Source organism: Oncorhynchus gorbuscha, linkage group LG01 (genome assembly GCF_021184085.1).
Source record: "Oncorhynchus gorbuscha isolate QuinsamMale2020 ecotype Even-year linkage group LG01, OgorEven_v1.0, whole genome shotgun sequence".
NCBI lineage: Eukaryota > Metazoa > Chordata > Actinopteri > Salmoniformes > Salmonidae > Oncorhynchus > Oncorhynchus gorbuscha.
The window spans coordinates 21,081,493-21,106,806 of NC_060173.1; the positions used below are offsets into that span (position 1 = coordinate 21,081,493).

The following is a 25,314-nucleotide window of genomic DNA, read 5'->3' on the forward strand; positions in this document are numbered from 1 at the left end:
ATGGGGTGTAGAGAAAATGTTGCAGTTTTAGAGCAAGTTTGTTGCAATTATACAAATTTTGCCATAGGGTGAAGAGAAATGTTTTCAGTTTTTATTTAATATTATATCTGAGTGAGAGTGACTAACAAAATCAGTTGCCCATCCCTGTCCTATATACTGGCCGGGCTGGAGACAATGGGCAGGACAGTCAGAATGAATATGTATTTCGATGTGAAAAAGTAATTTAGGGTGTTTAATTGTAGCCAACATGATAGAATGTGCACTGCTACGGCGAAGTTAATATTTAACTTAACTTACCTCAAGTTGATATGATGTAATAGTTCTTTAGGAGAAGGCGAGGAGGAAATACATATTTTACCCTGGTACGGTAACTGACTTCAGGGTAATACAGTAAAGTGAAACTGTCCTGGCCAGGTACTGTAGGCTATATAAAGTAATCGCCTCAAGTGATTATCACTGAAGTGAAAGAAGATAGTCATACAGAAACACTACTAGACAAGCACACAATCAGGTGAGTGAACAGGTTTATTTACCAAGGGGATATTTCTTAATGCTTTGATAGAAAAGTCATGTATAGATTGGACTAGGGCTGTTATGGGGACCGTATTACTGCCACATCGGCCGTCACGAGTCATGACGGCAGTCAAATTTCACGTTACCGTTTAGTCACGGTAATTAGACTTCTCCAAGCTCTGATGCTGCTTATGGTCATTAGTAGACTACCAAACTTGCTAACTGCCTGGTACTCAGCACTCTATTGTCCCTCAATTCACTCTGACACCAATGCAAATGTTATCGAAAATCAAACAATTCGTGAGAGCTCATGAGCTCATGCTGCTCAACATTTCTATAGGCTATGAAATTGCATGAAAAACAGAGTGATGACCTCTATTAAAAAGAGGAGGATCCCATCAACTTTCTAAAGGCTTACTATATTTATTTCTCAACTTTCCTAATATTAAGCACGTTGCTTCTCTTTACAACAGGAGTTTAGCCTACCTGGCTGGCATGAAAATTAACCACAGAAAAAAGCATCCTATTTATCGCTATTTAAGTGCATTGATGACATGTATTGTTTCCTGAGCCCCTTTTTTAAGAAAGGTGCATGATAATAGGCCATTCTAAACAAATTTCATTTATTATTTAGTATACAGTATGTAAAGGCAAGATGAAATCAAGAATAGTCTGATGGGTGACAATATTAGCCTATCACTTGTGAATTATATATTATTACTTGTGAGTGATGCCCAGCTTGTGTGCAGTAAGGCAAAAAACAGCGCATGCCTTTTTTGCAACTTTTTCAAATCATAGTCGCACACCTCATGTACCGTAGCCCATAGGCCTATTTTTGATAAGGTTTGTATCACAACTAAAGTGTTAAAATGAAGCACATTAATCCTGATTTACAGCGGGTGTAAACCCGACCTGGCATACATACACAACACATAAGTTCCGAGTTTGGGGAAGATAATTTTCACCATAAAAATGCACTTTTATAATAAAGGCATTACATGCATAATCGCATTTGCGGTCACTTTTGAGAGTGGTATTTTACTGCTAATTGATTGCATTTTGGAACATTTTTGCTTGTAGCCTACTGTCTAGTGCGCATTGCTACGCTTGTAATGCAAAGAAATAGCCTAATTGTTGATCAACATTTTAAGCTAAACGTTATGATCGGTTGCTTCAGCCTCATCACGAAAAAAAGTTTTTGTTGATGCTAGTGGTTGTATTAATTTGGGATCTATTGCATCCCACAACTGTCTCAGACTATCTATGGAATATTTATTTCTCACACAGAATAGATAAGGTCAACTTTTGTACTATGGGGAAAAGTAGATTGATATAGGCTAGTGCTTTCGCTGTTTGTTAGGTCTACTCATCTTGTTGGCTGACAAAAAGTAAATGTGGACAGTTCTTCCAATATCTTCAATGTGCACCTCAGAATTGGATAAGGACGAGCGCAGTTGCGTCCCCAAAGTATCTGTCTTCACTTGTAGCCTGTGAGAAAGACCTGATCACGTGAAGGGCAGAGAGAGCCATGTGAGTGAGAGATGCTTCGGAGCATACAGCCGGGAGAAGGGAATTATATTTATTATATTAATTACCATGAGACTGGCAGTTACTTGCTTGACAGTCACCAGCTGACTGTTCAACATTACATCACATGTGGCAGTTCTACATTGCATTATACAGCACAAATGTTATTGTATTGTAGTATCCTACCAATATGCCCCAGGATAGATGAAACTCTTTGGGCTCTGGTACACATTATTGTGTTTGTATGTGGTTGGTGATTATTAAGTGATATTCACAGTGCTTTTCATTTTGTCCTGCTCTGGTGGATGTGTAGCTGGTTACTGGGTCATTCCACCAATAGAGTGCATTTTGGGTAATCGAATAAAACGTTATTGGTTGCATACACATATTAAGCAAATGTTATTGCGGGTGCAGCGAAATGCTTGTGTTCCTAGCACCAACAGCGCAGTAATATCTAACAATACACACAAATCTAAAAAGTAAGATAATGGAATTTAGAAATATATAAATATGAAACAATTTCAATGATTTTACTGAGTTACAGTTCATTTAAGAGGAAATCAATCAATTTAAATAAATTCATTAGGCCCTAGAAGTGATTTAGCTCGTCTGGTTGGCTCGTGTCACTGGGCAGCTCAACGCTGTGCTTCCCTTTTGTAGTCTGTAATAGTTTGCAAGCCCTGCCACATAAAACTAGCGTTGGAGCCGGTGTGTAATATGATTCAATCTTAGCCCTGTATTGACGCTTTGCCTGTTTGATGGTTAGTCGCAGGGCATAGCAGGATTTCTTGTAAGCTTCCGGGTTAGAGTCCCACACCTTGAAAGCGGCAGCTCTATCCTTTAACTCAGTGTGAATGTTGCCTGTAATCCATGGCTTCTGGTTGGGGTATGTACGTACAGCCACTGTGGGGACGACGTCTTCGATGCACTTATTGATAAAGCCAGTGACTGATGCGGTGTACTCCTCAATGCCATCGGAAGAATCCCGGAACATGTTCCAGTCTGTAATAGCAAAACAGTCCTGTAGTTTAGCATCTGCTTCATCTGACCGCCGATTGCGCACTCCCTCAAAACTTGAGACATCTGTGGCATTGTGTTGTGTGACAAAACTGCACATTTTAGAGTGGCCTTTTATTTTCCACAGCACAAGGTGCACCTGTGTAATGATCAAGCTGTTTAATCAGCTTCTTCATATACCACAACTGTCAGGTGAATGTATTCAGTGGTGTAAAGTACTTAGGAAGGCCATAAAGATCATCAAGGACAACAACCACCTGAGCCACTGCCTGTTCACCCCGCTATCATCCAGAAGGCGAGGACAGTACAGGTGCATCAAAGCTGGGACCGAGAGATTGAAAAACAGCTTCTATCTCAAGGCCATCAGACTGACTCAACTCCAGCCACTTTAATAATGGGAATTGATGGGAATTAATGTTAAATATATCACTAGCCACTTTAAACAATGCTACTTAATATAATGTTTACATACCCTACATTATTTATCTCATATGTATACGTATATACTGTACTCTATATCATCTACTGCATCTTTATGTAATACATGTATCACTAGCCACTTTAAACTATGCCACTTTGTTTACATACTCATCTCATATGTACATACTGTACTCGATACCATCTACTGCATCTTGCCTATGCCGCTCTGTACCATCACTCATTCATATATCTTTATGTACATATTCTTTATCCCTTTACACTTGTGTGTATAAGGTAGTTGTTTTGGAATTGTTAGCTAGATTACTCGTTGGTTATTACTGCATTGTCGGAACTAGAAGCACAATCATTTCGCTACACTCACATTAACATCTGCTAACCATGTGTATGTGACAAATAACTTTTGATTAGATTTGATTTGATTTAAGTACAAATACTTTAAAGTACTACTCCAGTAGTTTTTGGGGGGTATCTGTTCTTTACTTTAGTATTTATATTTTTACACCACTACATTCCTAAAAAAGAAGATGTACTTTTTACCCTATACATTTTCTGTGTCACCTAAAAGTACTAATTCCATTTTGAATGCTTAGCAGGACAGGGAACTGTTTCAATTCACATACTTATCAAGAGAAAATCCCTGGTCATCCCCACTGCATCTGGTCTGGCGGACTCACTAAACACAAATGCTTCATTTGTAAATGACGTCTTAGCGTTGGAGTGTACTCTGAAAGAAGAAAATTGTACTGTTTGGTTTGCTTAATAGCAATAATTTGAATTGTTTATACTTTTACTTGTGTGCAAAGCTGTCATCAAGGCAAAGGGTGGCTACTTTGAAGAATCTCAAATATAAAATATATTTAGATTTGTTTAACACTTTCTTGGTTACTACATAATTCCATATGTATTATTTCATAGTTTTGATGTCTTACCTATTATTCTACAATGTAGAAAATAGTACAAATAAAGAAAAACCCTTGAATGAGTAGGTGTGTCCAAACTTTTGACTGGTACTGTATATATATTTAAAACCAAATACTTTTAGGCTTTTACTCAAGTAGAATTTTACTGGGTGACTTTCACTTTTACTTGAGTAATTTTCTATTAACATAACATTATTTTTACTCAAGTTTGAAAAAGGGGTCTCTTTGTCTTGGTAAAGAAGAAATGGTCACGAACAGGGATGTAAAATGATTTGTGCAGAAATTTTGAAAAATACATTTTTTTGTGCATATGAAACATTTCTAGGACCAACACTTTACATGTTGCATATTTTTGTTCAGTATAAAATATCAAAGGGAGGCAAAGGACACTCTATTAGTGGAACGACCCTACTGTCCCTACTGGGTGTTTGAATGTTTTTTGTATTCTTTTTAAAACTGAAATAGAAAATATATTTTAGAGGCAAATATACGTATCTCTATCATTGTTTTGGTTTCAGTTTAACAAGGCATGTGATGCATGAGTCACTGACTGGCAGACTGGGCCAACCAAAGGTTTTACCCCGAGAATACATGTGACCAATGCTGGCTTTATCTGTACATCTGATCTGCACCAGTCAATCAAGTTTCAGTTCATGAATGGGAATTTCCATTCATGTTTTGCATAGACTGAACTGAAACTAAGCTAAACTCAACTAAACTAAATAGAAACAAAACAAAACAAAAAATAACTGACTGTGTTGTCTTGTTCCCAGCTATGTCGCCAAACAACAAGTGGATAGGGAGGGGCCTGCATGCCAGCCTGTTGTACCTGGTTTTATTTGTGTGCCTGGTGCGCACCGCTACTCTGGACGAAGAAGATATTGAGATTGATGATGAGGAGGAGGAAGACCTGGAGTATGAATACAGTATAAAACAAGACAGACACACCTGTGGAAGCGATCAAACTGGTCAGTATCCATTCTGTAAGGACAAGGAGCAGGTCATTCACCACTACGTCGACACAAGAGATGAGTGTGGAGAGACAGATTTCAAGAAAGTGCAGGGGGAAATGCAGCTGATGATCCAGGACCGACGAAAGAAGATGAAGGAGATTGTACACTCTGCAAAACTCATCGAGAAAAATGTGGAGAGGGAGAAAGAGGACACTTTGCTGTTCCTGACTGAAGTGATACGGCTCATTCAGAAGACCTATGTAGATGTCATTGAGGAGATCGAAAAGAAGCAGAAAGCATCAACAACCATGGCTATAGAGCACATTCTAGAGCTAACACAGGAAATCTCTAAACTACAGGAGAGAAGCTCTGAACTGGAGCGGCTCTCACACATTGAGGACCACCTTCACCTTCTCCAGATGTTCCCATCCCTGTGTACCCCACCGGCCACCATTGACTGGTCTGAGGTCAGCATTCACAGTGATCCAAGTGTGGGGTCTATGAGGAGAGCTGTGAACAAGCTGAGAGAAGCACTCAATAGTGAAGAGAGCAGGCTGTCTGCAGCTGAGTTGGGAAGGATTAAGACGTGTGCAGTGGATGTGACTCTGGACCCTGACACAGCACATCCGTACCTCATCGTCTCTGAAGACGGGAAACAAGTGAGAATTGGAGATCTCCGGCAAAATGTCACAGATGGCCCTGAAAGGTTTAATTCAGTTGTTAATGTCCTAGCAAAGGAGGGCTTCTCCTCAGGGAGATTCTACTATGAGGTGCAGGTGAAAGGTAAGACTAGGTTGGATTTAGGAGTGGCCATAGAGTCCATCAACAGGAAGAGTGGGGTCACCCTGAGCCCTGGCCATGGATACCTAGCTATATGTCTGAGGGATGGGGATAGGTATGTAGCTGCTGAAAGCCCTGCTATCCTCATCGCTCTTAGCCAGAAGCCCCAGAAGATAGGGGTTTATGTTGATTATGAACAAGGTCAGGTCTCCTTCTATGATGTGGATAACAGGTCTCATATCTACTCCTTCACTGATTATTCTTTCAATAAGAAACTCTATCCCTTTTTTAGCACTGGCACCGATGACGACGGTGAAAACTCAGCCCCATTAGTCATTACCCCAGTCAATCAACAACTGAGTATTAATTTCTTCACTTTTGAAAAAGCCTGAAAATTGATAAAATACAACTTACAATGTGTATATACACTGAGTATACAAAATATTAGCAACACCTTCCTAATATTGAGTTGCACCCAACACTTTTGCCCTCAGAACAGCCTAAATTCATCAGGGCATAGACTCTACAAAGTGTCGAAAGCGTTCAACAGGGATGATGGCCCATGACACCAATGATTCCCACAGTTGTGTCAAGTTGGCTGGATGTCATTTGGGTAGTGGACCATTCTTGATACACACGGGAAACTGTTGAGCGTGAAAAACTCAGCAGCGCTGCAGTTCTTGACACACTCGCGCCTGGCACTTACCACCATACTCTGTTCAAAGGCACTTCAATCTTTTGTCTCGCCCATTCACCCTCTGAATGGCACACATACACAATCCATGTCTCCATTGTCTCAAGGCTTACAAATCTTTCTTTAACCTGTCTCCTCCCCTTCATCTACACTGATTGAAGTGATGTCAATAAGGTAGCATAGCTTTCACCTAGTCTATGTCATGGAAAGAGCAGGTGTTCCTAATGTTTTGTACAATCAGTGTATTGAGGCTGTCAGAGTTAGTTTACATTTTGTTATTAATTGCATTGTCTGAATGTGTTCAAAATAAATTGAAAACATCAAAAATACATATCATATACACCTAAAAAAGTTGTGATGTCAAAACAAGGCTAAAGAAAGTGTGCTTTATCAATTTACCTGATTTTGTTTGGACAAAATCAAGACTTCAATATTCTTGTAATGCTTTTTGTATAAAATAATCTTAAATTACAGCTCAATTTGAGCTAATTCTGAATATGCAAATAATTGTGATTTATCACAGCAAGTCCTGCAATTAATTATACTTAAAAATGGTATTGTTTCACGGCCCTAGTATCTGTAGAATATCATTATATATCAATGTTTAGGGAAGCACATTGGGAAAGCACTGTGTTACATCAAATCAGATCATACAATTGTTTTCCATTTACTTTTTTGTTGCAAGTTGTTTCAAATGTCATATTTCAAAATGTCTCTCCAGTTTTCCCCTTCTTGAAGAAATTAAAGGTTATAAATTACATTAACTGAAGGTCTAATTAAATGAATCCATTCAGCCAACAATACGTCTCAAGGTCCATGTGGTTCCTCCATCCAGAAGCATCTGAATGACAACACTTTTCACCCTTAGAATTCTACAGTATGATAGAATCAAAGCTCTAGGAGAACCACTCCCACACACACACTCTCTTTGACAAATCTGCATTAGCCGATTAATTGCATGGTAGAAAGAGAGGGAGAGAGATATAGGAAGAGAGGGTAGAGAAAGGGGGAAGAGAGAGAGAGAGAGAGAGAGAGAGAGAGAGAGAGAGAGAGAGAGAGAGAGAGAGAGAGAGAGAGAGAGAGAGACACACACTGTTAATCCCAGGCAGGCTGATTGGTTTTCCAGCAGACACCCTGAGAAAGGCTGCTAATTGCTGTGTTACAGAGCAGGAGGTGAGTATGAGACAGTCTACAGTCTCCGTGGCTTGCTTGCCAGGTCTATAGCGAGGAACATGGAGTACTGGGCTGCTAATAAGAGATGCCAGGCTTATAGCCAGGAAGATGGAGTACTGAGCTGGGAACAAGACCCACAGGCTCTAGTCTCTATACTCCAGTCTTTAGTGCACTGGGTGATTGGGAAGAATCCAGTATTCTCCATACACAAAGTTAATCATTACAGGAGAGAGTTTACAGAGCAGTCAACAGAGCGCTCTTGGTGTGAATGTGTGCTGGTAGGCCTTGGAATTTGGGTCTACGGAAGGTCCACTCACAGGGGTGATGTCATCAGCATTAGCGGCTCATTTTGTTACGTTACAGTTTTTCTCATCAATCTACACACAATACACCATAATGACAAAGTCAAAACAGGTTTTAGACATTTTTACAAATGTATTAAAAATAAAAAACGGAAAAAAGTATTCAGACCATTTACTCAGTACTTTGTTGAAGCACCTTTGGCAGCGATTACAACCTTGAGTCTTCTTGGCACACCTGTATTTGGGGAGCTTCTCCTCTTCTCTGCTGATTCTCTCAAGCTCTGTCAGGTTGGATGGGGAGTTGTCGCTGCACAGTTATTTTCAGGCCTCTCCAGAGATGTTTGATCGGGTTCAAGTCAAGGCTATGGCTGGGCCACTCATGGACATTTAGAGACTTGTCGTTGTCCTGTTGATGTGCACCAGTTCCTCCTGCAGCAAAGCACCCACACAACATGATGCTGCCAACCCCATGCGTCATGGTTGGGATGGTGTTCTTCGGCTTGCAAGCCTCCCACTTTTTCCTCCAAACATAACTATGGTCATTATGGCCAAACAGTTATATTTATATTTTTGTTTCATCAGACCAGAGGACATTTCTCAGCAAGGAAGAAGCCACTCTGTGCCATCAGAGTCCCTGGGTTCGCGCCCAGGCTCTGTCGTAACCAGCCGCGACCGGGGGGTCCGTGGGGCAACGCACAATTGGCCTAGCGTCGTCCGGGTTAGGGAGGGCTTGGTCGGTAGGGATGTCCTTGTCTCATCGCGCATCAGCGACTCCTGTGGCGGGCCGGGCGCAGAGCGCGCTAACCAAGGTTGCCAGGTGCACGGTGTACCCTACGACACATTGGTGCGGCTGGCTTCCGGGTTGGATGCGCGCTGTGTTAAGAAGCAGTACGGCTGGTTGGGTTGTGTATCGGAGGACGCATGACTTTCAATCTTCGTCTCTCCCGAGCCCATACGGGAGTTGTAGAGATGAGACAAGATAGTAGCTACTACAACAATTGGATACCACGAAATTGGGGAGAAAAAGGGGTACAATTCAAAAACAAAAAAATAAAAAGGAAGAAGCCACTGCTCCAAAACCACCATAATAAAGCCAGACTAAGGTTTGCAACTGCACATGATGACAAAGATCGTACTTTTTAGAGAAAAAATATAACTGTTTGGACATAATGACTATCGTTATGTTTGAAGGAATAAGAGGGAGGCTTTGCAAGCTGAAGAACCTCATCCCAACCATGAAGCACAGGGGGGCAGCATCATGTTGTGGGGGTGCTTTGCTGCAGGAGGGACTGGTGCACTTCACAAAATAGATGGCATCATGAGGTAGGAAAATGATATGGATATATTGAAGCAACATCTCAAGACATCAGTCAGGAAGTTAAAGCTTGGTCGCAAATGGGTCTTCCAAATGGACATTGACCCCAAGCATAATTCCAAAGTTATGGCAAAATATCTTAAGGACAACAAAGTCAAGGTAATTGGAGTGCCCATTATAAAGACTCAGTTACACCAGCTCTGTCAGGAGGAATGGGCCAAAATCCACCCAACTTATTGTGGAAAGCTTGTGGAAGGCTACCCGAAACGTTTGTCCCAAGTTATACAATTTAAAGGCAATGCTACCAAATACTAATTGAGTGTATGTAAAATGGGAATGTGATAAAATAAATAAAAGCTGAAATAAATTACTCTCTAATATTATTTTGACATTTCACATCCTAACTGACCTACGAAAGGGCATTTTTACTAATATTGAATGTCAGAAATTGTGAAAAACTGAGTTTAAATGTATTTGGCTAAGGTGTATGTAAACTTCCGACTTCAACTGTATATGTCACAGGAGAACTCCTCCCAAGGTCATTACGGAATAAAATGGCCTCTTGCTATCTCCCCTCCTCTTCTTCCTTATTTTTCTTCTCCTCCATGGAGAGATTATGAAATGAGAAACATGAAACAGGACTGGATCCCACCCCAAAATTGCTTCAGTTTGAGTGGAAACATCTATGACACGACAGACATGAAAACTAAAGCTTGCAGAAGCTTTACTTCGATTGTGTTCAGAAGGGTCATTGTTTCCATCTTAATTAGCAAATGAAACCCAAAGCACTGTGTTACTTTAGGTCTCAAGTTAACTGTAATACTTTATCATGATATTTTACTGTCTTATAGAGCTGTTTCACACTGACATACAAAAGTGTATAACAGTGAAAAGCACATGAAGTATACTTAGAAAAATCAACAGAAATAGTTTCCTCAAAATAGCCTAAAACAGGCCATTTGGGTATAAAACCAACTAAAACAAACCTTCTCTTGTGAATGGGTCCATTCCTTTTTGCAGTGACTTCAAAGTTGAGTTTGCTGCACAAACAGCTGAAGTAGGGCTCTACAATCAATACAGAAGCCTACAGGCACAGGAGTCCAGTTCCCTTTCCAGAATCATTTCACTGCAGTAAAAAGAGCTATTTGAAAAACACGATATCTTGGATGCACCCCAGGCTGCTCCCATAGACCAGCATTAGACCTTGACTTACTCATGCGAGAATCACAAGGGAGGACACAAAAAACACAGAGGGGACTAAATATACACATCGACTAAATATACAGGATATAGACTTTCTAAGAGGCCTCGCTGGCAACATGATTGATAAGCTTTATCTGATGAACGTCAAAGTTGACTTAATCCTCACAGTAACCATCTTTTTAATGCTTAATCTAAAACCAAGTAAAATGTACCATGTTTAGATAATGCCATACCAACTTAAATAAATGCCCCTCTTCACATGTCTTTGCCCGCTCGATTTGTTCAAGTTTGCAAAGCCTAAAGGGTAAACTTTCTACCCACATGTATCAGTTATCACATTTGCTCCCTATTTTTAAATGTCAAGTCATTATCTCTCTATCTGCAGACCACACCTCTCCTACTACTGCGTATTGTGTAATCTGCTTGCGACCCACTCCCCTCTTCTCTCCAGAGTCAACACCGTCACAATGTCCACACTGTCACAAAGGCCTGAAACAACACACAAGATCACTTTCTGTGGAGTGTGACAGGTCAGTGTCATCGTCCACCCCTCCCCTGTCATTCGTCCCTCTGGGTACTCAGTAATAACACCCGCACCTCCATGTCACGTCCCTCTCCCTCTCGTTTCCACATGCTTCTCTCCCTAAATTTTATCAGCATATCGATTGCGCAACCAGGGGTGGTAAAACCTTGGATCATTGTTACTCTAACTTCCGCGACGCATATAAGGCCCTGCCCCGCCCCAAATTCGGAAAAGCTGACCACGACTCCATTTTGTTGATCCCTACAGGCAGAAACAAGAGGCTCCCACGCTGAGGTCTGTCCAACGCTGGTCAGACCAAGCTGACTCCACACTCCAAGACTGCTTCCATCACGTGGACTGGGACATGTTTCGTATTGCGTCAGATAAAAATATTGACGAATACGCTGATTAGGTGTGCGAGTTCATTAGAACGTGCGTCGAAGATGTCGTTCCCATAGCAACGATAAAAACATTCCCTAACCAGAAACCGTGGATTGATGGCAGCATTCGCGTGAAACTGAAAGCGCGAACCACTGCTTTTAATCAGGGCAAGGTGTCTGGCAACATGACCGAATACAAACAGTGCAGCTATTCCCTCCGCAAGGCTATTAAACAAGCTAAGCGTCAGTACAGAGACAAAGTGGAATCTCAATTCAATGGCTCAGACACAAGAGGCATGTGGCAGGGTCTACAGTCAATCACGGACTACAAGAAGAAACCCAGCCCAGTCACGGACCAGGATGTCTTGCTCCCAGGCAGACTAAATAACTTTTTTGCCCGCTTTGAGGACAATACAGTGCCACTGACACGGCCTGCAACGAAAACATGCGGTCTCTCCTTCACTGCAGCCGAGGTGAGTAAGACATTTAAACGTGTTAACCCTCGCAAGGCTGCAGGCCCAGACGGCATCCCCAGCAGCGCCCTCAGAGCATGCGCAGACCAGCTGGCTGGTGTGTTTACGGACATATTAAATCAATCCCTATACCAGTCTGCTGTTCCCACATGCTTCAAGAGGGCCACCATTGTTCCTGTTCCCAAGAAAGCTAAGGTAACTGAGCTAAACGACTACCGCCCCGTAGCACTCACTTCCGTCATCATGAAGTGCCTTGAGAGACTAGTCAAGGACCATATCACCTCCACCCTACCTGACACCCTAGACCCACTCCAATTTGCTTACCGCCCAAATAGGTCCACAGACGATGCAATCTCAACCACACTGCACACTGCCCTAACCCACCTGGACAAGAGGAATACCTATGTGAGAATGCTGTTCATCGACTACAGCTCGGCATTCAACACCATAGTACCCTCCAAGCTCGTCATCAAGCTCGAGACCCTGGGTCTCGACCCCACCCTGTGCAACTGGGTACTGGACTTCCTGACGGGCCGCCCCCAGGTGGTGAGGGTAGGCAACAACATCTCCTCCCCGCTGATCCTCAACACGGAGGCCCCACAAGGGTGCGTTCTGAGCCCTCTCCTGTACTCCCTGTTCACCCACGACTGCGTGGCCACGCACGCCTCCAACTCAATCATCAAGTTTGAGGACGACACAACAGTGGTAGGCTTGATTACCAACAACGACGAGACGGCCTACAGGGAGGAGGTGAGGGCCCTCGGAGTGTGGTGTCAGGAAAATAACCTCACACTCAACGTCAACAAAACTAAGGAGATGATTATGGACTTCAGGAAACAGCAGAGGGAACACCCCCCTATCCACATCGATGGAACAGTAGTGGAGAGGGTAGCAAGTTTTAAGTTCCTCGGCATACACATCACAGACAAACTGAATTGGTCCACTCACACTGACAGCGTCGTGAAGAAGGCGCAGCAGCACCTCTTCAACCTCAGGAGGCTGAAGAAATTCGGCTTGTCACCAAAAGCACTCACAAACTCCTACAGATGCACAATCGAGAGCATCCTGGCGGGCTGTATCACCGCCTGGTACGGCAACTGCTCCGCCCTCAACCATAAGGCTCTCCAGAGGGTAGTGAGGTCTGCACAACGCATCACCGGGGGCAAACTACCTGCCCTCCAGGACACCTACACCACCCGATGTTACAGGAAGGCCATAAAGATCATCAAGGACATCAACCACCCGAACCACTGCCTGTTCACCCCGCTATCATCCAGAAGGCGAGGTCAGTACAGGTGCATCAAAGCTGGGACCGAGAGACTGAAAAACAGCTTCTATCTCAAGGCCATCAGACTGTTAAACAGCCACCACTAACATTGAGTGGCTGCTGCCAACACACTGTCATTGACACTGACCCAACTCCAGCCACTTTAATAATAGGAATTGATGGGAAATTATGTAAATATGTCACTAGCCACTTTAAACAATGCTACCTTATATAATGTTACTTACCCTACATTATTCATCTCATATGCATAAGTATATACTGTACTCTACATCATCGACTGCATCCTTATGTAATACATGTATCACTAGCCAATTTAACTATGCCACTTTGTTTACTTTGTCTACATAGTCATCTCATATGTATATACTGTACTCGATACCATCTACTGTATGCTGCTCTGTACCATCACTCATTCATATATCCATATGTACATATTCTTTATCCCCTTACACTGTGTATAAGACAGTAGTTTTGGAATTGGATTACTTGTTGGTTATCACTGCATTGTCGGAACTAGAATCACAAGCATTTCGCTACACTCGCATTAACATCTGCTAACCATGTGTATGTGACAAATAAAATTGGATTTGATTTGATTTGATACTGCAGGTTACTACGCAGCCCAACACAATGCTTCTCAGGCATAATATATTTTTTACACCAACAGGCAGAAATCAATGCATATTTCCCCCCTTCCTCTCCCCAGGGTGAGCCACATGGGAGTCTCTCTGAAGCTAGGGAAGGAGAGGGGGAAGGAGAGGGAAAGGTGAGGGGGAAAGAAGGAGTTGCAGGAAGACGGAGGAGAGACTTTGCAGGGGGGAAGGGGATTTCATGGGGTATCGATTCTGCCCTCCCCTTTCCCATTTCCCAATGCTGATGTCATCAGGAAGGAGGTGGAGAGCAGGGTAATGACATACATGATGCATCTCTCCATTGTCTCTTTTTCCAGACAGAAAATACAGATTTACTACCAGAGTTGTTCCCAACTGAAGCTGATCTCCTTCCCACTCCTTCTGTAGTCACTGGATGAAGGGAACACTCACAACCACAGTAGGCAGATTCAGCAAAGCAAAGTAGGGCTAATAAGCATACTTTTCCAAATTGAAGTTTTTAAAATGTTCATCTATTCTCTAACTGTTCAATGTTCTCTCCATATGCCACAACCTGTCAAACTGAGAGTACATTCAGATCTTCACTTATCTTCATTTCACACCAAGACAGGTTTCAGTGGCATTGTCAATGAAGTGAACAATCAGGCATCAACAAAGTTTCTCCAACTAGGCATTGAAGACAGTTCTGCTACAATGTAGTGGAGGCAATTGTTTATAAAAGTACACAATACATTATGAAAACAATATCTTAATCTCTGACACACAGAGGTCCTCTATCTCCAGCCTGCTAACTGAAGTGACTTTGAGCTGGTCTTCCTATGGACTCCAACACACTCCAGCCACAGGCCCAGAACTACAGAGATGGTTACCATGCCCACCACCGAGCACAACCATTAATCATCCATGATTAACATGGCGTCCTAATCCTTAGCTTCATAACTGAACTCTTCAAGAACAATCTCGCCTCCCTACAATAGTAGTCAAATAGTAGTCACATACCTCATACACTACCGTTCAAAAGTTTGTGGTCACTTAGAAATGTCCTTGTTTTTTAAACAAAAGCACATTTTTGGGCCATTAAAATAACATCAAATTGATCAGAAATACAGTGTAGACATTGTTAATGTTGTAAATGACTATTGTAGCTGGAAATGGCTGATTTGTAATGGAATATTTACATAAGTGTACAGAGGCCCATTATCTGCAACGATCAGTCCTGTGTTCCAATGGCACATTGTGTTAGCTACTCCAAACAAAAGCACATTTTTGGTCCATTAAAATAACATCAAATTGATCAGAAATACAGTGTAGACATTGTTAATGTTGTAAATGACTATTGTAGCTGGAAATGGCTGATTTGTAATGGAATATTTCCATAAGTGTACAGAGGCCCATTATCTGCAACGATCAGTCCTGTGTTCCAATGGCACATTGTGTTAGCTACTCCAAATGTATAATTTTAAAAGGCTAATTGATCATTACAAAACCCTTTTGCAATTATGTTAGCACAGCTGAAAACTGTTGTCCTGATTAAAAGAAGCAATAAAACTGGTTTTCTTTAGACTAGTTGAGTATCTGGAGCATCAGCATTTGTGGGTTTGATTACAGGCTCAAAATGGACAGAAACAAAGAACTTTCTTCTGAAACTCGTCAGTCTATTCTTGTTCTGAGAAATTAAGGCTATTCCATGCGAGAAATTTCCAAGAAACTGAAGATCTCGTACAACGCTGTGTACTACTCCCATCACAGAACAACGCAAACTGGCTCTAACTAGAACCGGGGCCGACCAACCAGTGCTCCTGCACATTGGCTATCTGCATTGTGTCCCGCCACCCGCCACCCACCACCCGCCAACCCCTCTTTTACGCTACTGGTACTCTCTGTTCATCATATATATATATAGTCACATATATAGTCACTTTCACTATATATACATACTACCTCAATCAGCCTGACTAACCGGTGTCTGTATGTAGCCTCACTACTTTTATAGCCTCGCTACTGTATATAGCCTGTCTTTTTACTGTTGTTTTTGTTCACCTAACACTATTGGTTAGAGCCTGTAAGTAAGCATTTCAATGTACACCTGTTGTATTCGGCGCACGTGACAAATAAACTTTGATTTGATTTGAACAGTGAAGAGGCGACTCTGGGATAAGGCCATAATGTATTATTCCAGCCCAGGTGCAATTTGGCCACTAGATGGCAGCAGCATGTAGGCAAAGTTTTAGACTGATCCAATGAATCATTGCATTTCTGTTAAAATGTTGTATCAAGACTACCCAAATGTGCCTAATTTCTTTATAAATAAGTTCTCATGTTCAAAATTGTGCACTCTCCTCAAACAATGGCATGGTATTCTTTCACTGTAATAGCTACTGTAAATTGGACAGTGCAGTTAGATTAACAAGAATTTATGCTTTCAGCCAATATCAGATATGTCTATGTCCTGGGAAATGTTCTTGTTACTTACAACCTCATGCTAATCGCATTAGCCTACGTTAGCTCAACCGTCCCGTGGAAGGGACACCGATCCCGAAGAAGTTTAATCTACCTATTATATTCATCTGACACAATCCACAATAATCACATTATTGTGTGCATGTAACCGTACTCATTGAAGCCTTACATTTAAAGTAACACCTTGTTATCCAAGGGAATGTGACATGATTCATGACCATGCTTAGCTGTCCTTCCTGGAGAAATGTATCTTAGGTTGATGATATCTCATATACACTACATTACCTAAAGTATGTGGACATGTCCTCGTCAAACTTCTCATTCCAAAATCATCATTAATATGGAGTTGGTCCCTCCTTTGCTGTGATAACAGCCTCCACTCTTCTGGGAAGTTTTTCCACTAGATGTTGGAACATTGCTGCGGGGATTTGCTTCCATTCAGCAACAAAAGCATTAGTGAGGTCGGGCACTGATGTTGGGCTATTAGGCCTTGCTCGCAGTCGGCGTTCCAATTCATCCCAAAGGTGTTTGATGGGGTTGATGTCAGGGCTCTGTGCAGGCCAGTCAAGTTCTTCCACACCGATCTCAACACAACATTTCTGTATTGACTTCACTTTGCGCATGGGGACATTGTCATGCTGAAACAGCAAAGGACCTTCTCGAACTGTTGCTACAAAGTTGCAAGCACAGAATCGTCTAGAATATCATTGTATGCTGTAGCTTTAAGATTTCCCCATCACTGGAACTAAGGGACCTGACGAACAGACTTGTTGGAAAGGTGGCATCCTATAACAGTGCCACATTGAATGTCACTGAGCTCTTCAGTAGGCCATTTTAATGCCACTGTTTGTCTATGGAGATTGCATGGCTGTGTGCTCAATGTTATTCATTGTCAGCAACAGGTGTGGCTGAAATAACCGAATCCAGATATTTGAAGGGGTGGCCCCATACTTTTGTATATATAGTGTAATATCGAATCACACACTTCCTGTGAAATATAAGACTGTATGCATGCAAGCTAAGCAAGGAGCCTTCTGCGACAGGGATGAGTTGTGGCACACTGAACCTCTAATATTCTCTGCTATTATTAAAGCCTTGAGAGCAGAAACCTCCAGTGATGTTAGAGCTGTGCTCCTCAGACAGACATCAGTCACACTTCAGACCTGAACGTGTGTGACAGCATAGAGAACATTATATGGGTTAAATCCTATATGTGACAGTCTGTGTAGGACTAGGGAGGCATGTCTAGGTGGTTAGTACACTACATGCCGATACCTACCTAATGTATTTTTGAAAAGTATTTCTTACTTGAAGCCTGTGTAATCTGCTGTACTGTCAAGTATATCTGTAAATGATTTTCAGCCTGGTTGACTTGCTGATGGAGTTGTCATCATTGTTCAGATGAGCACACATCTGGATGTAGAGCTTCTAATATTATGCTGCTGTAATGTCCTTTCTCCTCCTTCCGCTAGTTTCCTCTGATAGGCCTATCCTCTATCCCTATTTTGTTGCCTTACAACCTGGAATTAAAATGGACCTTTTGGGGGTTCGTATCATTTGATTTACACAACATGCTTACATCTTTGAAGATGCAAAATAGTTTTTATTGTGAAAAAAACAAGAAATAAGACAGAAAAACAGAACTTGTGCGGGCATAACCATTCACCCCCCAAAGTCAATACTTTGCAAAGCCACCTCTTGCAGCAATTACAGCTCAAAGTCTCTTGGGTTATGTCTCAATAAGCTTGGCACATCTAGCCACTGGGATTTTTTCACATTCTTCAAGGCCAAATTGCTCCAGCTCCTTCAAGTTGGATGGATTCCGCTGGTGTTCAGCAATCTTTAAGTCATACTACAGATTCTCAATTGGATTGAGATCTGGGCTTTGACTATGCCATTCCAAGACATTTAAATGGTTCCCCTTAAACCACTCAAGTGCTGCTTTAGCAGTATGCTTAAGGTCATTGTCCTGCTGGAAGGTGAACCTCCGTCCCAGTCTCAAATCTCTTGAAGACTGAAACAGGTTTCCCTCAAGAATTTCCCTGTATTTAGCGCCATCCATCACTCTTTCAATTCAGTTTCCCAGTCCCTTACGATGAAAACATACCCACAGCATGATGCTGCCACCACCATGCTTCACTGTGGGGATGGTGTTCTCGGGGTGATGAAAAACATAGCGTTTTCCTTGATGGCCAAAATGCTCAATTTTAGTCTCATCGAACCAGAGAACCTTTTTTTTGTTATTTTTAAAATCATGGATGTAATGGTGCTCCGTGGGATGCCCTGCCTATTGACTTTGGGGGGTGAATAGTTATGCATGCTCAAGTTTACATTTTCTGTGTACTTATTTGTTTCAGAATAAAAAAAATATTTTGCATCTTCAAAGTGGTAGTGTTTATTAACATGTTGTGTTAATAAAATTCTACAAATCCCCCCCAAAAAATGTATTCCAGGTTGTAAGGCAACAAAATAGGAAAAATACTATGGGGGTGAATATTTTCGCAAGCCACTGTTGTTGTTTTTGGGAAATTGTTAGATTACTTGTTAGATATTACTGCACTGTCGGAACTCAAAGTACAAGCATTTCGCTACACTCTCATTAATATCTGCTAACCATGTGTATGCGACCAATAACATTTGATTTGTTTTGAACTTGAGGGTAATGGAGACACCATCACTGTGGAAAGGGATCCAGCTGCAACCATGGAGTCCGGGCCTGTCACTAAAACACTGGTCTGAGAGTAAACGATGGACAACCCATGACTGCCAACCCGAATTGTCATGCAGGTGAATGAGGACCCAAAAGCGACTTGGCGAAAACAGAGTCTTTAATCCAGTAAAGTAATTCTACAAACATAAGACATAATTCCACTCGTAATGACGAGAACAGACTGGAGACTCGATCAAGAACTGCAGGTTGCCTCGGGAAGGCACTTGAACCTAGCAGACTCAGACACCTGCTCTCCACGCAGCATCTGAGGGAAACACGACACGACAGGGCGATACACAGACACAGCACGGTGAACAATAGACAAGGATCCGACAGGACAGGAACGGAAAACAAGGGAAGAAATAGGGACTCTAATCAGGGAAAAGATAAGGAACAGGTGTGGGAAGACTAAATGATTGATTAGGGAATAGGAACAGCTGGGAGCAGGAACGGAACGATAGAGAGAAGAGAGAGAGGAAGGGAGAGAGAAAAAGGGGAACGAACCTAAAAAAGACCAGCAGGGGGAAAATGAACAGAAGGAAAAGCAAAATGACATGACAATCTAAGACAAAACATGACAGTACCCCCCACTCACCGAGCGCCTCCTGGCGCTTCGAGGAGGAACACTGGCAGCAACGGAGGAAATCATAGATCACAAACGGTCCAGCACGTCCCGAGAAAGAACCCAACTCCTCTCCTCAGGACCGTAACGGAAAAACGAAAAAAGGGAAACTAGGGTACTACTCTAAAAAAAAAAAAATGAGACACGGGTAGAGAACTGAAAACTTTAGAGCAAACAGGACCAAACAGGCCAGGAGAGTAACAACTAGGGACAGACTGAGACACAGCAAGGGCAGGAACAAGAACAGGAGAGATGCGATGGCAGGGAACAGACTGAGACCCAGCAAGACCAGGAGCAGAAGCAGAAAAAAAATTACCAGACTTCTTCTGCGCGCAGTCTGAACACGCAGCCACGAAACGGCGCGTTCACGCTCCTGAGTAGGCCACCAAAACCGCTGGCGAATAGAAGCAAGCGTACCCCGAACGCCGGGATGGCCAGCTAACTTGGCAGAGTGAGCCCACTGAAGAACCAGTAGAAACAGGAACGAAAAGAAGGTTACTAGGGCAAGCGCGCGGCGACGCAGTGTGCGTGAGTGCTTGCTTAACCTGTCTCTCAATTCCCCAGACAGTCAACCCGACAACACGCCCAACAGGAAGTATCCCCTCGGGATCGGTAGAAGCCACAGAAGAACTAAAGAGACGGGATAAAGCATGAGGCTTGGTGTTCTTAGTACCCGGGCAATAAGAAATAACGAATTCGAAACGAGCGAAAAACAACGCCCAACGAGCATGACGCGCATTCAGTCGTTTGGCAGAACGGATGTACTCAAGGTTCCTTTGGTCAGTCCAAACGACAAAAGGAACGGTCGCCCCCTCCAACCACTGTCGCCATTTGCCTAGGGCTAAACGGATGGCGAGCAGTTCGCGGTTAGCCACATCATAGTTACGTTCCGACGGTGACAGGCGATGAGAAAAATACGCACAAGGGTGGACCCCATCGTCAGTATCGGAGCGCTGGGACAGAATGGCTCCCACGCCCACCCCGACGCGTCAACCTCAACAATAAACTGTTTAGTGACGTCAGGTGCAACAAGGATAGGAGCGGATGCAAACGCTTCTTAAAGAGATCAGAACAACAATCATACGACCGGTGAGGAGGAAGGGAGTTGGTTCTGGACCGACTGAAGACCGTGCGTAGACCATGATATTCCTCCGGCACTCCTGTCAAATCACCAGGTTCCTCCTGAGAAGAGGGGACAGAACAAACAGGAGAAATAGCAGACATTAAACACTTCACATGACAAGAAACGTTCCAGGAAAGGATGAATTACTAGACCAATCAAAAGAAGGATTATGACACACTAGCCAGGGATGACCCAAAACAACAGGTGTAAAGGTGAACAAAAAATCAAAAAGAAATGGTCTCACTATGGTTACCAGATACAGTGAGGGTTAAAGGTAGTGTTTCACATAATATACTGGGGAGAGGACTACCATCCAAGGCAAACATGACCGTGGGCTCCCCTAACTGTCTGAAAGGAATGTCATGTTCCCGCGCCCAGGCTTCGTCCATAAAACAGCCCTCTGCCCCAGAGTCTATTAATGCACTGCAGGAAGCTGCCGATCCGGTCCAGCGCAGATGGACCGGTAAAGTAGTACATGTACTTGACGGAGAGGACCGTCTAGTAGCGCTTATCAGTCGCCCTCCGCTTACTGATGAGCTCTGGCCTTTAACTGGACATGAAATGACAAAATGACCAGCGGAACCGCAATAGAGACAGAGGCGGTTGGTGATTCTCCGTTCCCTCTCCTTAGTCGAGATGCGAATACCCCCCAGCTGCATGGGCTCAACACCTGAGTCAGTGGGGAAAGACGGTAGTGTCGGAGAGAGGGGAGACACAGTTAACGCGAGCTCTCTTCTATGAGCTCGGTGACGAAGATCTACCCGTCGTTCAATGCGAATAGCGAGTTCAATCAAAGAATCCACGCTGGATGGAACCTCCCGAGAGAGAATCTCATCCTTAACCTTAGCGTGGAGTCCCTCCAGAAAACGAGCGAGCAACGCCTGCTCGTTCCAGTTACTGGAGGCAGCAAGAGTGCGAAACTCTATAGAGTAATCCGTTATGGATCGATTACCTTGACATAGGGAAGACAGGGACCAGGAAGCTTCTTTCCCAAAAACTGAGCGATCAAAAACCCTTATCATCTCCTCTTTAAAGTTCAGATAATTGTTAGTACACTCAGCGCTTGCCTCCCAGATAGCTGTGCCCCACTGCCGAGCCCGACCAGTAAGGAGTGATATGACGTAGGCAATCCGAGCTCTCTCTCTTGAGTATGTGTTGGGTTGGAGAGAGAACACTATATCACACTGGGTGAGAAAGGAGCGGCACTCAGTGGGCTGCCCAGAATAACATGGTGGGTTATTAACCCTAGGTTCCGGAGGCTCGGAAGAACCGGAAGTAGCTGGTGACACGAGACGAAGACTCTGATACTGTCCTGAGAGGTCGGAGACCTGAGCGGCCAGGGTTTCAACGGCATGCCGAGCAGCAGACAATTCCTGCTCGTGTCTGCCGAGCATCGCTCCCTGGAACTCGAGAGTAGAGTAGAGAGAATCCATAGTCGCTGGGTCCATTCTTGGTCGGATCCTTCTGTCATGCAGGTGAATGAGGACCCAAAAGCGACTTGGCGAAAACAGAGTCTTTAATCCAGTAAAGTAATTCTACAAACATAAGACATAATTCCACTCGTAATGACGAGAACAGACTGGAGACTCGATCAAGAACTGCAGGTTGCCTCGGGAAGGCACTTGAACCTAGCAGACTCAGACACCTGCTCTCCACGCAGCATCTGAGGGAAACACGACACGACAGGGCGATACACAGACACAGCACGGTGAACAATAGACAAGGATCCGACAGGACAGGAACGGAAAACAAGGGAAGAAATAGGGACTCTAATCAGGGGAAAAGATAAGGAACAGGTGTGGGAAGACTAAATGATTGATTAGGGGAATAGGAACAGCTGGGAGCAGGAACGGAACGATAGAGAGAAGAGAGAGAGGAAGGGAGAGAGAAAAAGGGGAACGAACCTAAAAAGACCAGCAGGGGGAAAATGAACAGAAGGAAAAGCAAAATGACATGACAATCTAAGACAAAACATGACACGAATACTCTATAAATGCTGGGGATTCACCCATAAGAGATAAAAATGTATTGGCTGCTTTTAGTGCAATAGTACTAGAGCCTATTTCTGCTCTGTCCTTCAGGCATAAAACAATAAGCATTATGCAACCGTCACATTGGTGTGGCTGGCTTCCGGGTTGGATGCGCGCTGTGTTAAGAAGCAGTGCGGCTTGGTTGGGTTGTGTTTTGGAGGACGCATGGCTTTCGACCTTTGTCTCTCCCAAGCCCATACGGGAGTTGTAGCGATGAGACAAGATAGTAATTACTAACAATAGGATACCACGAAATTGGAGAGAAAAAGGGGTACAATTCAACAACAAAAAATAAAAAGGAAGAAGCCACTGCTCCGAAACCACCATAATAAAGCCAGACTAAGGTTTGCAACTGCACATGATGACAAAGATCGTACTTTTTAGAGAAAAAATAGAACTGTTTGGAGAGACGAAATTGGAGAGAAAAATGTTAAAAAAAAAATATATATATATATATTGATCTCTGAGAAATGAAGGTAATAGATTGCACCCAAATTGCTCATTTTAATTTAGAGGATTCATATAATATTCAATGATTGTAGTACCTAACATCTGATTTTGAACTTTTTTTAAACAATGAGTAAAACATGAGGAATCCAGAAGTGGTCAAAAGTCATCAATGGACCCCCCAACACCCCCACCCGACACCCCACGCCAATCCCACCCCAACAATGAGTATACTGCTAGGCATTAGTATGTCTCTCTATTTCTCTCATATACGATCGTCAGATGAAAGTGTGGCATCAACACAACACACACTCAAACAAATATCATGCTCTATACTACAACAAAATGCTTTGAAAATCAACATTTTATCAATCTGAATAAACAAGTATAAATACAAATTTAGCAGGAGGCCGAGTTCATTTTGATGATCTGCAATCTGAGTGCCAGTGAAAGCAAAACAATATTCACACCATCCTTTGAAGTCCAGCTAGTGGAGCAGAATGCATACAACCCATAAATGCACACAGAACTAGCCATGATGCATGTAGAATTTAATATTTTAAGTTCCTCATCCAGAGCGTGCTATCCTACTGGGCACAGACGTCAATTAAATGTTTATTCCATCTTGGTTCAACATAAATTCATTGAAATTACATGGAAGCAACGTTGACCCAACCTGTGTGTGCCCAGTGGGATATTATCAAGACTTTTTAATCTGGCCCATATATGCTCAGCCATGGATTAACAACAGAACACCCACTGTGTCGGTAGAAATAGAGAATGAGAGAAAGAGAATAAGTGAGCAGATGTTCTCCAATCAGTTCTTAGGCTCAGGTTGGCCACTCCCAGATTGAGTGCATGTGAACTACAGTATATAAGTGAAGTATTAAACTGGCTTTGGGGAAAAGGATAAATGACAACATTTCTTTGGCTATAAAACATAAGACAAAACCAAGGAGTGAAATTCCACAACTATATCAGATTAGGAATCTTTAACACTAGATCATCGATGTGTACAAGATCAACTTTCTTAGCCCAGGGCTAACCTTAATAAGTTGACAAGGGAACTCTGTCATTGGCTAGCTCCAAAAATATGGCGCTAATAACTTTCTAAGGTGTCTAAACCCAGGTCTAAGTGCAGTAGGGCTGACCACAATGACCCCAACCAACTGGTCGATTGTTTGGTCGTTAGGCTGTTGATCGACCGAGATTGTTTTAATCGAGCAGTAACAAATGTACATATATATTTGCACCCATCTCAGTGAGCTTGATGGTCGGAGGCTCCATATGGAGAGTGTAACATAATTTCCTCCAGAGGCATGAGGAGGCCAAATCGAGCTGCATACTCCATCTCATTGCGCCTACCACATTTTGTAACAATGCAGAGGGCTCTGTATAGCTCCGCATTGACACGATTGGTGGGAGTTATACATCCTGTATAAACACAAACTCACTTCCTTGACAACAGCTCTACACTGCTCTATGAAGCGCAAGAAGTATGGAGTATGGAGAAGCTGGAGACTCATATTTCCCTCACTAACTTTAAACATCAGCTAACCGATTGTTGCAGCTGTACATAGTCTGTAAATAGCCCACTCAATCTACCTACCTCATCCCCATACTGTTTTAAATGTACCTTTCTGCTCTTTTGCACACCAGTATTTCTACTTGCACATCATCATCTGATCATCCATCACTCCAGTGTTCATTTGCTAAACTGTAATTACTTCGCTACTATGGCGTATTTATTGCCTTACCTCCTCAAGCCATTTGCACACACTGTATATAAACCTATTATTTTCTATTGTG

The 25,314-nt window shown here is 42.8% G+C and overlaps 2 protein-coding genes across 4 annotated transcripts in view; one reads left to right on the forward strand and one right to left on the reverse strand.

The window, feature by feature from the left end:
* LOC124034596 (protein bicaudal D homolog 1-like) overlaps positions 1–25,314 on the reverse strand; it is a 105,900-nt gene that overhangs the window by 71,007 nt on the left and 9,579 nt on the right. The gene's annotated exons all lie outside the window — the stretch shown is intronic.
* On the forward strand, positions 352–6,695 carry LOC124034614 (pyrin-like). The gene is made up of 2 exons (XM_046348026.1): positions 352–511; positions 5,192–6,695. The coding sequence occupies exon 2, from the start codon at positions 5,194–5,196 to the stop codon at positions 6,541–6,543; it is 1,350 nt and encodes a 449-aa protein (XP_046203982.1). The 5' UTR covers positions 352–511; positions 5,192–5,193; the 3' UTR covers positions 6,544–6,695.